The following is a 13,895-nucleotide window of genomic DNA, read 5'->3' as shown; positions in this document are numbered from 1 at the left end:
AGATAGTGAGACCCAGAAGTTTGAATGAAATGACTTCTTCCAGAGGATTGTTGAAAAAGTATATGGGGGGGGGGAAGGGGATGGGGGGGAGTTCCAAACAGTCCTTTTGGAGAGACATTGTGAGAGTGTGAAATTTGTTAGGATTGAAAGACATGTTCCACGTGTTGGACCAGTTTGTGATTTTATCCAGATCTGCAGAGAGCGAAGAAGCTGCTGCTTGCCGGTCTGAGGGATGACAGATAGTGCGGCAGAGGGTGGAGTCATAAGCAAAGAGATAAAGAGAATTTTCCAGTGAGTCGGGGAGATCATTGAGGAAAATCAGAAAAAGAACAGGGTCCAGAACGCTGTCATGAGGAACTCCAGCCTGGACAGGAAGAGGGGATGAGAGAACTCCATTTAGGGCCACATGTTGGCTGTGACAGGAGAGGAAGTCTGTGAGCCATGAGTGGAGATGGTCTTGGATACCATACGAAGAGAGATTGGTGAGCAGGGCAGGGTGCCAGATTGTGTCAAAAGCACGTGATATGTCGAGGGATACGGCTCTGATTTCATGTCCGACATTGAGTACCTCCATCCATTGTTGGGAGAGCAGAAGCAGCATATCCAGGGTAGAGTGACCTGGTCTGAAACCAAATTGATGATCTGAACTCAAGCCATTGGAGAAGAGGAAGGATTTCATATCTGAAGCGATGATGGAGTCCATAACCTTGCTGATGATTGGGAGAAGGCTGAAGGTCTGCAGTTGAAGGGATCTGTTTTTGCTCCTTTTTTATGCAGGGCAGTGATGTTTGCTGATTTCCAAGTAGATGGTAGATGACCTTGAGCAAATGAGAGTGTGAATAGAACAAAAAGAGGGAGAGAAAGAGCAGAGGAGCAAGTTTTTTAGGACACGTGGGCTGATGCCATCTGGACCGGTTGCAGAATCTGAGTCGAGGTTTGACAGCAAGCTCTCCACTTTGTCAGAAGAATAGGACACACAGTCAAGGGACAGCTGGGTGTGACTGGGTAAGGTGGGTACAGAAAGCGATGTGTTTCGGACACAAGATTTAGATGCAAACACGAAGTTTAGGCATTCGGCCTTTTCACTTGTGGTACCAGCAGTGTGGCCATTTGAGATAAGGGAGGGGATGGAGGGGGAACATACACCAGAAACAGATTTGATTAGACACCACCAGGATTTGGAGGAGGGAAAGAGGTTTGAGCGTTCACACTTGAAATTAGAAAGACGTTGTTTTCTGGCTCTCCGGAGGGTAGACACACACTTGTTCCGAGCTTTATGGAAGGAAATGAGATGACCCTCAGTTAGATTTGCTTTCCATGAGGCAAAGGCAAGTTGTTTCAGGACAACTGCCTCGCGACAAGCTTCAGTGAACCATGGGCAGGAGGAAAGGTCGGACAACTGAAGACGAGAGGGGATAAATCTGTGCATGAGAGCGAGCAAGTTTCTTTTAAAGAATTCCCACGATGAGTTGATGTTGGAGAAAGTAGTGATAGGAGATCAGTCGAGAAGTTTGTGGTTGAGGGTGTTTGTTTGCTGCTTGAAGAAGTTTGACGGCTGCTTGAAGACTCTGCCAGTCAGCCTGAGTGAAATGCCAATCTCGACGGCAGTGAGGTGGTTCTCTGATAATAGCCAGGGAGATGTGCACTTTGACAACCATGTGGTTAGAATAACCAATTGGATCAGAGGAAGAACAGCAGATATTTTCAGGGAACTTTGCAAAATCAGATCCTGAAGAGATGCAGTACCGTTGGTTGAGATCCAGGTCAGGAAGTTCACCGATTGAGTCAGTCCCAATGAGTCGCAGAAGTCTTTCGCTGAATGCCATGGCAGGTGAGAGAGGTACCCACACCCAGCCAAGTGGCATGATGACAATTGAAGTCACCAAAAGTCTTCCCTTCCCCAATCCTTCCTCAATCCTTCCTCTCTCCTTTCCCCTCCACCTCTTCCCGCTCTCTTTACCCCAGCCCTCTCTCCCTCTTTTTCTCCCTCCCCCTTTCTTATTACCATCAGTGAAAAGAGGGTGGTATTTGTTATTCATTACTATAATTCACAGACCAGTGTTTGTTCGTTTGTCGCACTACTACTCATACAGTTCTGGGCAGATTATATCCAGACTTGCTACATAGAACCAGCATGACCACAATTAATGGATAGGGGTGTTTTTGTCTTTGCCGGTGGTCTTTGGGGGGGGGGGGATGGGGTGGGAGATGCAAAGTCTCTATGCAAATGTGTATCATGCAGCACCACCTCCAGCTTTTCCCTAGTATTACAAGCCTCCACCATTTATTGTGCAGTATTCCTGTCCACACGTTTTCCAGTGCTGTGAGGTGTTTTGAATAATAAGCAGTTGGTATGTTTTTGCTTCATGCACCAAACTTCATGTGTTTTTTATATTTTTTTGTCTCTACAGAGCTCTCAGTTGCCGAACCCCACCCAAATAAAGGTATATGCCAGAAGAACGTGTTGCATGCTTGGAACAAGTCACCTGTGGAGTGGGCACTCTGTTACTTTGTTGAATTAACACATGGTGTGTGTCTGTCTGTCTGTCTGTCTCTCTCATGCACAGCCACATCTTTAAAGCTACAAACCCCATACTCGGGGAACAGATACAACTTTGTGTGGGAAGTAACATGGGCTATGTCACGGTGGTTTCAGAGGCCATAAATTGAGGCCAAAGTAACCAATGTAGCAATTTTTGGCAAACAAGACGACCAATTGGTCCCATGTTGAGAAGGCCAGATTTTGTGAGTGTAACACAATTAACCTTTTTGAAGTCCATGAAATCATTTAAATTGGTACATTAACTTAAACTTTTCCCATCACTGAGGACGGATACTTTTTCTTGCTTTTCTCATCACTGGGGATGGTATTTTCGCCAGCAGTGGTTATAATCGTGTTATAATAACATGTTATGAATACGATATATTAGGTTCATTCTCCGAACAGATCTTCGGGACATTCATAACAACTCAAGCAATATGTCAAGGCTAAATCCAATCCTGGAGAGTGTGCAACACCATCACAGGATACTCAACCGAAGGTGCACTAATGAACAAATTTGTTGTCAGTTCAAGTGTGTCGGCAACTTTTCCTGAAGGACACCTTGGGATCTTTAACATCCACCAAGTCACGGTGGCAGAAGGGACACCCGGCTTACGTCCATCTGCTCAGTACCTCGCCCTGCCTGTGAAACACCTGGATGAGAGTTTATCGCTGGGTCCTGATTTGAAACCAGGGTAATAATTTCAGACAAGTGCACAAAACTCTGCACACACCTCGAGGCTTTCCTGTCAGCTCCACCTAAGTTACGTTAAAATTCTTGTGGTTTTGAGCACTTAAGCATCCATCATACACCTCATCGTCATTGGAAGCAACAACACAGGGGGGAGGATTCACAGGATGTGAATGTCAGGCTTTTTTTTACCAGCATGTGTGACTATGACATCATTCTTTGTCCAATTTCGATTTGCTATTCTCCTCGTGATCACTTGAGACCTTCATACAGGATTACGTGGGTGCCGGAATCAAAATCACGACATGGTTTTACTTCATGATAAGGGATTAAATGTTGTCCCTACTGTCCGTGACGTGATCAGGCTTTTTTTTTTCAAGTTAAAGTGCAATTGTGGATGAAAATCACGCGAAATCGGAAATTGCAGCACAAATTCGAAATTGCTAAACAACTGAGACGAGGTGTTGGCTGTGGATGGGAGGCTGAAAAATAGGAAATTAGATTAATTCCGTATGTACCTCCGGCATTTGTTCCCTTGTAATAAATCTGCTTTAATATCTGGAGTTCCCAGTTGCCTCATGAGTTTCGAAAATGATGGATTTATGAGGAGCTTTTATTTTCACCTCTTCATTCACCCTCTTCCTCTTCTTTCACCTTCCACTCTCCACACTTTTCTCCTTCCCTATAACCGCTTACATGGATAAGCAACCTGACTGGAAGCACTACACTACACCAGGCGATCAAAAAGTTCTCGCATCGACAAATAGTACTCACAATGGTCCAATAGAGTATGTTAAGCTATTTATAAGCTGCAAGTACTGGAACGTATAATTTGTAGGCTGGCAGGATGTCCTAGATGTACGCACCCTAGTCTCTAAGCCGTAGAGCAAGCGTTTGAATCCCGACCCAGCTATAAACTGTCATCCTGGTGTTTCACAGGCAGGTGCTTCATCCCTCGGATGGTCGTTAAATGGGATTTTCCCATCTACTGGCATGAGTTGGTGGACGTTAAAGATGCCACGGTGTCCTTTGCAAAGAGTAGGCAATCTATCGCCAGCACCATGGCCAAATTCCAAATTCCTGCCAGAACTAGTCGAACGACAGGCCTGACCAGCCGGTTCGTGAAAGACTTGGGTCAAAATCTCCTGAAGTCGATAATTACATTCCTGACGCAACTCCTCACAACACACCGTACAATCTTGAATGGACACCGATGACCAATGCGCACAGACGCAAGCCTCCGACTTAACGTCCATCCGATGGATGGCGTACACATTGATGCATCGTCCTGCACGCGAAATACCAGGGTGACAGTTTATAGTTGGGTCAGGATTCAAACCCAGGCTAGACAGCAAAAAGGTGAGTACACATACCGCTCGGCTATCCTGCCAGACCTGATAAATTATTAATTGAAGAGTAAAACGTTGGTGGACTAATAAGAGTGCCTTGTTCCGAGATATTTTTGAACGCCAATCATACATGCTCCATTGGTTTCTTCATTCACCTGCACCGTTTCTCTTTTCCACCTGTCTTGCTCCTTTCTTCGCTTTCTCGCATAACAAGGTCCCATGTCCACATCCGTTTCGCGCTGTCAGAGGTAAGACACCTGCTGCGACAAGCGACGTCTGCAAATCGTCCACAACAATCTCTCTCCAGGATAAGCCCTGTCGTGCAGTTTTCCGGACACGACACCATCACAAGTCGAGTTTCTGCTGCATCTGGAGCATCCAAACCATGCTCATCTTGGTCGAACATCTCAGGTTGAGGGAGTCAACAGCGCTCAACTGGGGGGCAAACAAACACCCTCAACCACGAGATCGCGCTGAAATGGGTTGTCAAAGGTTTCCCTTTACCTCGACATAACATGATGATCCTTCGGGTAGACCACAAAAAAAGTCAACCTGTCGCTTGTTCAGTTTAACAATGACTGATTTATGAGGTTTTAAAACCTGGTGTTGGTTTAATGGTTAGGTTGGTGGCTTAGGGTCCTGGGTTCAAGTCCCGTTGGCTGCTGAATTAACACCAGGGGGTTGACTGAGCCTGTCATCCTTCCGAGGTCGGCGAAATGGGTACCAGTTTGACAGCCAGAAAGGCTGCACATGAAAGGACAGAGTATCAACGGATTGATTAAATGCGGTATTGACGTGGCATGGGCATGATGGGCCGAATGGCCTCCTGATGTGCCTTAATTCCCTGTAAACAATGGTGCTCAACACGTTGCGGACATGTCGGGGCAGGCATCTCCATCGTTGATATAATTCCGACTCTGATGCCTGGCCCAGTTATGCGTGCGTGATTTACAGGATGATCATTAATTCGTTTTGTCTCATATGGACTGTCTTGCACACATGTAATACACGGAAAGGAATAAAAAAACATCTGAACTACAGTTGTAGGAGCTTCCCGGAACTCAAAAGGGGCTCTGAGGCCGCGGCCACAAAGCCCATGTTACCTCCTGTACAAAGCTGTATCTGTAATCCGAGTATGGGGTTTGTAGCTATAAAGACGTGGCCATGCATAAGGAACAGATGCACAGGGAGAGAGACAGAGACATTCGTGTATATGTATGTATATATAGTTACGGATATTAGAATCCGGTCTGATGAATGCATCCACACATCCAGGTCCTCAGACAGTTATTTCCTTAAATGCATGTCCAGATTAGCCCCATCCCCATGTCCAATGGGTTCTTAAATGTGATGTGTTGAGGAGGGTAAAGGATAGATCCCCTCTCTTATGGGAAGCTTTTTTTTCTCTTTACGACAGACACGTTCACACACATTTCTTTCACGAGCTCTGAAGCCCGCCCTTATATTTCCTCAGCAATAATCTTTCACAAGCTCTGAAGCCTGCCCTCATATTGTTGTGGTGCTGGGTTCGGTGGCGAGGACGACCACTAGACGGAGCAGTCGGGCCGTCTCCCACCGAACACCGGAATTGAAGGTTGTCACCCCGGATAACTCCGGAGTCGACGGGTCGCTGAAAGGACCGTGGTCGCCAATATTTTGACGGCGTGAGGTGGGGTCCACTTGTCTATTCCAATTTACCGAAGTACTCATGCCATCTAACTACCGGGGAAGCCACACCCTAGGTCGGCCTTGTCCGAACCGAGTCGCTGTTACCGACGCGGGTCCGGTGTAACCGAGCGGAAATTACCAAAGCTGCGCCGGTCCAAATGACAATTTGCGGAACAAACGGCCTCACTATTTCTCAAGCCCGCACCGTGCTGGGTCAATGATAGAAACGACAGGCAACGAGCTGGTACATTTAACAGGGGTTTATTTATAATAGGGAGGGAGATACAGAGCAAAGTTATCACGACTATAATATGCAGGCAATGTACAGTGAGCAAAAGCACTTAATTCTACTTATAGGACGGCACCACCACAGACACACACACACCAAAAGAAAATGGACCCGGATTATCTTTATTTCGACCCTTGCAGCCAAGGGGATGGACAGGCTGGAGGTCAGAGTTTGGTCGGTACCTGGCCGCCTCATGCGGTTTGGCCCGCGACTGCAGGTGTGAAACTCGGGGTCGTCGGCGAGCCCGGACACGGTATAGTGGGGTCCATGCGGGGGCCAGGGTCGCTCCTCACAGAGGGCCAGCAGAGATTCCCGGCTGGGACTCTGGGTTATTGCTCGACAAAATGAGAGATGGAAGTCGACGGCTGTGGAATAGTCAGAGGACCAGCTTGAGACATGGCAACGACGACCACCAACGACGTACACCAAGAGCAATGGCGACCCCTTTCTTCTCCAACAATTCCAACCCAACTCCAGGGAGCACAAAGGGGAGCCCGGCGATTCTTAACCCTCCCCCGGGCAGGGGGGGGGGGATGGTGATCAGTCCTCTGAGGTCATCTTTGCCCTGATTGGACAGAGTTTCGTGGGGTGATATCTGTCCCAACGAGCCTGGTGTTGGCGCAGTGGTTAGGGCAGCGGCTTGGGATCCAAAAGGTCCTGAGTTCAAGCCCCGTTGGGCCACTGAATTAATACACCAGGGGTTGACTCAGCCTGTCATCCTTCCGAGGTCGGCAAAATGAGTACCAGTATACTGGGCCAGTGTATACCCTGGTTAAAATAGGTGTACCATATCCCTGTGTCGTAAGAGGCGACCAGGGTTGCGTCAGGAAAGGCATCCGCCGTAAAACATGTGCCAAATCACTATGCGGATCATACGGATGATCCGCTGTGGCGACCCCTAAAGGGAGCAGCCGAAAGAAGAAGAAGAAGAAGAAGAAGAAGAAGAAGAAGAAGAAGAAGAAGAAGAAGAAGAAGAAGAAGAAGAAGATATCTGTCCCCCTCTCATTGGACAGGAGGAAAACCCTGCCTTTCTGGGGTGGAGTCGGAGCTCTGAGGTAATCTTTGCCATGATTGGACAGGGTTTCGTGGGGTGATGTGCTGGCCATCCGTGATTGGAGGGGGGGAACCCCCTCCTTTCCTGGGCGGAGTTGGTGTTCTGAGGTGAGGAAACCTCCGCCCACGTCCGTGGTCGAATGCACGTGGGCAATGGCATCGATGGTGCGAAGAAGTGAAGGATTGATTTGTTGGCGTTGGGTATTGCAAAAATATAACGAGAAAAAAACTTCACAGCGCACACATGTAATTCCCTTTAGACATTGGGAGGAAGCTAACTATACACATACTTATTGAAATAACTAAGCTTAGGGACTGCTGTCTGTTTGTGTGCAAATGGCTTCCAGATTCATAACAATATTTCCTCAGCAATAATCTTTCACGAGGTCTGAAGCCCACCCTCCTTTTTCTTCAGCAGCATTCTTTCACGAGCTCCAATGCCTGCCTTTTTTGAGAGCGCACGGGTCGTCATGGTAACCGTGTCCCAGTGGGGTGGGGTGAGCTTGGGGTGGACGGCACCCTGCGGAGAGGGCCCACCATCCTTTTTCCTCAGCAGCATTCTTTCGCGAGCTCCGATGCCTGCCTTTTTTTGAGAGCGCACGGGTCATCATGGTAACCATGCCCCAGTGGGGCGGGTTGAGCTTGGGGCGGACGGCACCCCGTCGAGACGCCCCGAAGATATAAAAAGACGTTCTGTGAGGAGATACGTTTTGAGGATAGGAAAAGGCGAAAGAGGGATGTTCTGAAGCGAGAGAGACGTTCTGTGAGGAGAGAAAAAGGCGAAAGAGGGATGTTCTGCAGCGAGAGGGACGTTCTGAAGCGAGGGAGACGTTCTGTGAGGAGATACGTTTTGAGAGTGGGGAAAAAATCGAAAGCGATACATTCTGAGATAATAAAAAAGCATGAACGAAAGAGGTACGAGAGAGAAGCGGGCAAGAAGCGGGTGTAGGCGCGCAAAAGAGGAGAAGGAAGCGTGCGTGTAGGTGTCTGGCCAGCGCCAACAGCGAGACGGTTTGTCCTGCCCAGAGCTTTGGGAAACGAGCATGTGGACTGGTGTTCAAGGCTGCCGGCTGTATGACAAAGCTGGGTGCTGGCGATGGACGTGACACGCACGCACGCATACCCTTGTCTGTGTTTAGCTGTAAGTAAGTCAACCCCTGTTAAGCTTCTGCTCTTTGCCTCTCTCCTGGCATTTTGATTGATTTTGCTTTGAAATTATTTATTTACCTCAGCAAATAAAAAGTTCTTTTTATTTAATTATTAATAAATTATTTGTCGATTTCCAACATGTCCATGTTTGTCCTTTCCTTCATTGGTCTAGCATTGTTCGAACAGAGATAGACTGGGAAGTAATTACCACAGATTTGACCAAAAAATCCTCGGCACTCACCAGCGGTTAAAACACTCTGCCGCCCTAATTAAAATATAATCAGATAATATTGGTGCTTTGCCGAGGGCGCGCTCCCCGCTCAGGTAACCACATGACCTCTAGTTAAACGGAATAATTAAACGGTGGAAATTGGAACTCGTGGTTTTAAAACAACCCACCGTACCCTAACGTTAATTGTGGGCGGTGGCGCCAGGTCTGGCTCTACCGGGGATTAATCCCCCTGAGTGGTGTCTCGGTATCCATCACCGCAACAATATGTATATGTATATATATATATATATATATATATATATATATATATATATATGTATGTATATATATAAATAAATATATATATATATATATATATATATATATATATATATATATATATATATATATATGTATGTATGTATGTATGTATGTATGTATGTATGTATGTATGTATGTATGTATATATATATATATATATATATATATATATATATATATATGTATGTATGTATGTATGTATGTATGTATGTATGTATGTATATATATATATATATATATATATATATATATATATATATATATATATATATATATATACATATATTCCAGAAGATTATGCACCCAGTGTGGATAATGGATCAGGATGATCGGTGAAAGGATGAGACTGAGGAGAGAAGACAAAGATATTGAGGTGGATGCATGGGGAGTAGTCAGGTCAATATACAGTTTAACCCCCAAAACATTGCTACAAAAGGTTTCTCAACTGATTCTGGTAGGTTTTAGTGTACTTTATAACATACTAAAAGTTTACCAAAGTATGACCCCCAGAAAAGTGTTTTTTCAAGATGGCGTCCAAGATGGCTGCCGAAACCTTTTAATGATCATGACTCTGTAACTATCAACTCAATTTTGATGATCTTGGTGTCTATCCCTAGGTTTTTGGGGGCAAAGAACACATTAAGATCATAAAAAATGATGTTGGCCTATTATGTAACACAAAAATCCAACCTTTGTCCATAGAATAAGTTTCAGAGCGTTCAGTTTTGAGTGTCCTCCTCCTCCTCCTCCTCCTCAGTATTGACCTCTTGAGTGTTATTTGGATTGTCACAGTTTTCAGTTTGGCAAGGGCCACATGCAGCAGTGCAGGGGAGTCCATAGCGTCTGCAGCTGCAGAGAGGATTTGCACCCCTTTGAACAGTTGCAATGGATAATTTTCAAGAGTTCGTGAGGCGCAGCATTGTTTTGGGTCATAATTGGAATTAACTGATCATTTTCCTGTTTCATCCCCATTCAATTGGGTTCATTTCATTTGCCATCCCCATCCACACCATAATTTGAAAGTACACACGTTGGCTATGGAATTTTGTTGCAGGTGATGTTGGTGGAAGCCGCTCAGGAGTGACAAATGCTTGAGCAGTTGCCACTTTCTTGGTGAAAATGATATGGCGCAGTGATGATAGCGTATCATTAGACTTACCACCAAAGAGATCAACCATCCAGGTCTTTTCCAAGATCTGATATGTCCTCTTAAGATTTGTTTTGAAGGATGAATGCACCAGCACAGGACTTCATGACAGGATCAGATTTGACTAATTTTTGGAAGGCTGACTTTTTCCGATGCCAAAAATCCTTGAAGTTGAATCACAGCTTGTGTAGGCATGTACAAAGAGCAACTCATTGCACACATCGTCTCCTAAAGTGTCTTTCAACAGGTTAATGTTATACACAGTGTTCTTTTGACTGCATGTTTGCGTCAGAACGGAAGTAGATGATCTCATTGTCTGTTCTAGAGTAATGAAGGAGCAAGATCAGCAAATCTGTATCCTCACCGACCAAAGTTGTGGTGCAATGACGGGATCGTTCAACAGTTGCCTTAACGATATCAACGTCGGCATCCCCTGGTGACTGAATGACATGGCATCCCCTTTTAGTTAGTGCTGTGGTGATGAGAGCAATCATGTCTGCCTTGTTTTTGTCACGAGACAAAAAGTCCTCCTTTTTGCCTGAAAACTCTGTTTCTGCAGTGAAACTAACAATAGGGTGCAGGTTTTGTCCTCGTCTCTGATGTGTGTTGTCTTTTATGGAGGGATGTTCACCATAGCCATCGAACACCACTGTCGCTAGTCCATAATGTCTCACAGTGAAGTCTGCATAAGACTCAGCTATTGCATTGTACGAGTCGCCTTTCTTCCACGGTAAACGATGGAGCAAAGAGCCACCATCGAGCATGTAACAATCTGTTTTAGGAATAGAGTTCATCACAGCCTCACTTGAAAAGTCCGCAGCATGGTCTCGAATTGCCTGAGCAAGCTGAGGTTTGTCTGCTTTTCGAAGAATGTTCCTGACCTCAAAGAGGGCTGGAGGGTAGGGGCTTAGTTCATACGTCAAAACATCTTCAAGGGAAAGATATCCTGACCTTGACACCACAAGGAAACGCTGGAACAAAAGGGCAGGATCAATGGTACGATCAGGAGCAATCTTCACAGCAGAGATATTCCCAAGGGTTTGGGCTCTGTCTTTCCACTTGAATTTGAAAGTAAATGCCGACTTTCCGATTATATCTTCAATGATCTTGTTCCCAACCGATTCAAAGGCATGTACATTCACATCTGGCCCAGCTACTGCAGCAAAAAATCTTAACTTGCGCTACGTGACATAAAAATGGTTACAATGTGTTCATTTTTGATGCCATATTGGATTTTGATGTTACATAGAAGGCCAACATCATTTTTTATGATCTCAATGTGTTCTTTGCCCCTAAAAACCTAGGAATAGACACCAAGATCATCAAATTTGAGTTGATAGTTACAGAGTTATGATCATTAAAAGGTTTCGGCAGCCATCTTGGACGCCATCTTGAAAAAAACACTTTTCCGGGGGTCATATTTTGGTAAACTTTTGGTATGTTATAAAGTACACTAAAACCTACCAGAATCGGTTGAGAAACCTTTTGTAGCAATTTTTTGGGGGCTGAGGGGGTATTTTCCATATATTGACCTGACTAGAGGTGAAGGGCAAGAATGGAGGATACTGAGGGTAGTGGTTTGGGGGGAGTCAAAGTTCCACCATATTGGAGTCGTTCTCAACAGAAGGCCACTTAAGCATGCTCGAGTCATCATGATAATTTATAATGTGTCAACGTTCTTTGTGGAAAGTGTTATTGCATCTTTAACTTCAAGCGGCAGACAGGACAGAGGATGGGCCTACTCAAGCTCCCTCCTCCATCTCCAGAAGGCAATTTCCGGTCCGTCTGAACTGCGTCGAAACCAGGTGAACGACATCTCACTGTCCGGGCACAACCCGTGTGGATCAACCACGGTAGTGAAAGCTTCGATGCTTCAACATCCGACCAACTACTCAAGATTGTTGTTTTCAAACCACTACTTCATACCACAGCGCAACCAACGCGTCACAACGTATACACCGCCCGTAAGGTACTCGCCACACCCGTCTGAATTCCGACTGCGTGTCCGGCATACGTACGCACAAACCTTCATTCTTTCATTCATCTCTTCACTCATCGCATCAGAATTCTCCTCTTTTACCTCCTCCTTTCCTGGGCATTCCTGCGACACGCAACCAACGAGCAGATCGATTTCCCATTTTGAAACCGCATGCCATCAATAACATTGCCAAATGTATCAAAGTTGCGACGACTTGAACTTTTCTTGGTCTCTCACACCGATCACCGCCATGCAACTAACTCACCATCGCGTCTGGTGGGGTGGAAGGCAGAGTCCTCGCTCGTCATTCAAAGCGATCGTTTGTCCTGCAAAGTGCAGAGACTGGATCAGTGAGTGACGTGGAAAGCAGTACAGAGGCAATCATACACGGCACAGTACACAACCCGTCCGGAATCTCTTCTTCGACTGCCTGCATCGAGCATCGGCACTCACGGTCACGGAGAGAGCGGTCAGTCCATCCCACCGGGAAGCCCCCGTCCCCCCGAGTTCTCGCGTAAACAAGTTCGGAAAAGTCCGAGTTGCTGCGCATTCGCAGATCACCTCAGCAGTTCCACCTGCGAGAGGACGGGAGGAATGGAAGAAAGCCATTAGGAGCCGATTTCGAGCTTTAACAAAACACAACAGGCAACAAAGAGCGCAAAGAGCGACACGACGCGCCAGGGGAGTCCGAGCCGGCGGTCTTACCGATGCGACCTCTGTCGATCCTTTTCAGAACAGGGTTCGGCGAGGCTCGTCACACCTTACGTGGATCTTCACGACCGATTGCTCAAAGGGCACTGTTTCTTCTTGGGGGTTTGGGGGGGACACCTTCCCTGCCCCCACCCTCTCCCCCTTTTCCTCCCAATCGGCTCGAAGCTCTCGTATCGTCCCTAAACGAAGATCCTCCGCCCAGATTCCTCCCCACCCGTCGCATGCCAGCCTGAGGCGAAAGGCTTTGATCATGTCCCACTCACGCAGTACCTCGCGAATTGCCAAGAAAGCGATCAGCATCGTTGTGTTGCGGGCGCGTCGCGGGGCGAGGTGTTCGCCATTTACGATTCGCATCGGCCGAAAGGGTCAGCGGTCCACGACTCCGTCCGAGAAACAGACGGCGGCGGGAAGTCCTTGAAAGTGTTGCGCACGACGAGACGGGCGATGAGTCGACGACGATGCGTGTCACGTCCTCCGTCTCGTTTCGTTCCCCGCGTCGTCGGCAGAGCGCGGGGAAATAAGGTCGCGACTCGTCGCAAACACAACCGCTCGGTAACCCCCCCCTCTCGAGCGGGCGGTGAGTGCAATTAAAACGGCGGGAACGAGGGACAGAGGGACAGAGGCCATGGCGGCCCCGATAAGGGAGCGCGGGTAATTGAGGGGCAACGGAGCCATGACCGAGGCCAGAATGCCCGTGAACGTGCTCGCTTTATTCCTTATTATTTATCGATATCGAAACACTTGCTCGTCGTCGGCGATTGACTGCATATTCCACGTGGCTGGAAG

At 46.8% G+C, this 13,895-nt stretch overlaps 1 protein-coding gene across 4 annotated transcripts in view; it reads right to left on the bottom strand.

Moving 5' to 3' along the window:
* LOC147025524 (carbohydrate sulfotransferase 1-like) overlaps positions 1-13,611 on the bottom strand; it is a 50,397-nt gene extending 36,786 nt beyond the window's left edge. The window contains exons 1-4 of one of the 4 annotated variants that reach the window (XM_085886535.1): positions 13,104-13,611; positions 12,822-12,973; positions 12,664-12,726; positions 12,447-12,521 (exon numbers count right to left, since the gene is read on the bottom strand). In XM_085886535.1, the coding sequence (XP_085742661.1) occupies positions 12,447-12,521; positions 12,664-12,666 (78 nt within the window). In that variant the 5' untranslated portion in view covers positions 12,667-12,726; positions 12,822-12,973; positions 13,104-13,611. The remainder of the gene's footprint in view (positions 1-12,446; positions 12,522-12,663; positions 12,727-12,821; positions 12,974-13,103) is intronic. The other 3 variants (XM_085886534.1, XM_085886537.1, XM_085886536.1) reach the window with 3 other exon arrangements.
* Between the last annotated feature and the right edge of the window lie 284 nt (positions 13,612-13,895).

The sequence above is a fragment of the Eptatretus burgeri genome, chromosome 6 (genome assembly GCF_056783735.1).
Source record: "Eptatretus burgeri isolate ZD-2024b chromosome 6, Ebu_testis_v1, whole genome shotgun sequence".
Taxonomy (NCBI): domain Eukaryota; kingdom Metazoa; phylum Chordata; class Myxini; order Myxiniformes; family Myxinidae; genus Eptatretus; species Eptatretus burgeri.
Note: the sequence above shows the minus strand (reverse complement) of the source record. Positions and strands in the feature narration are given on the sequence as shown.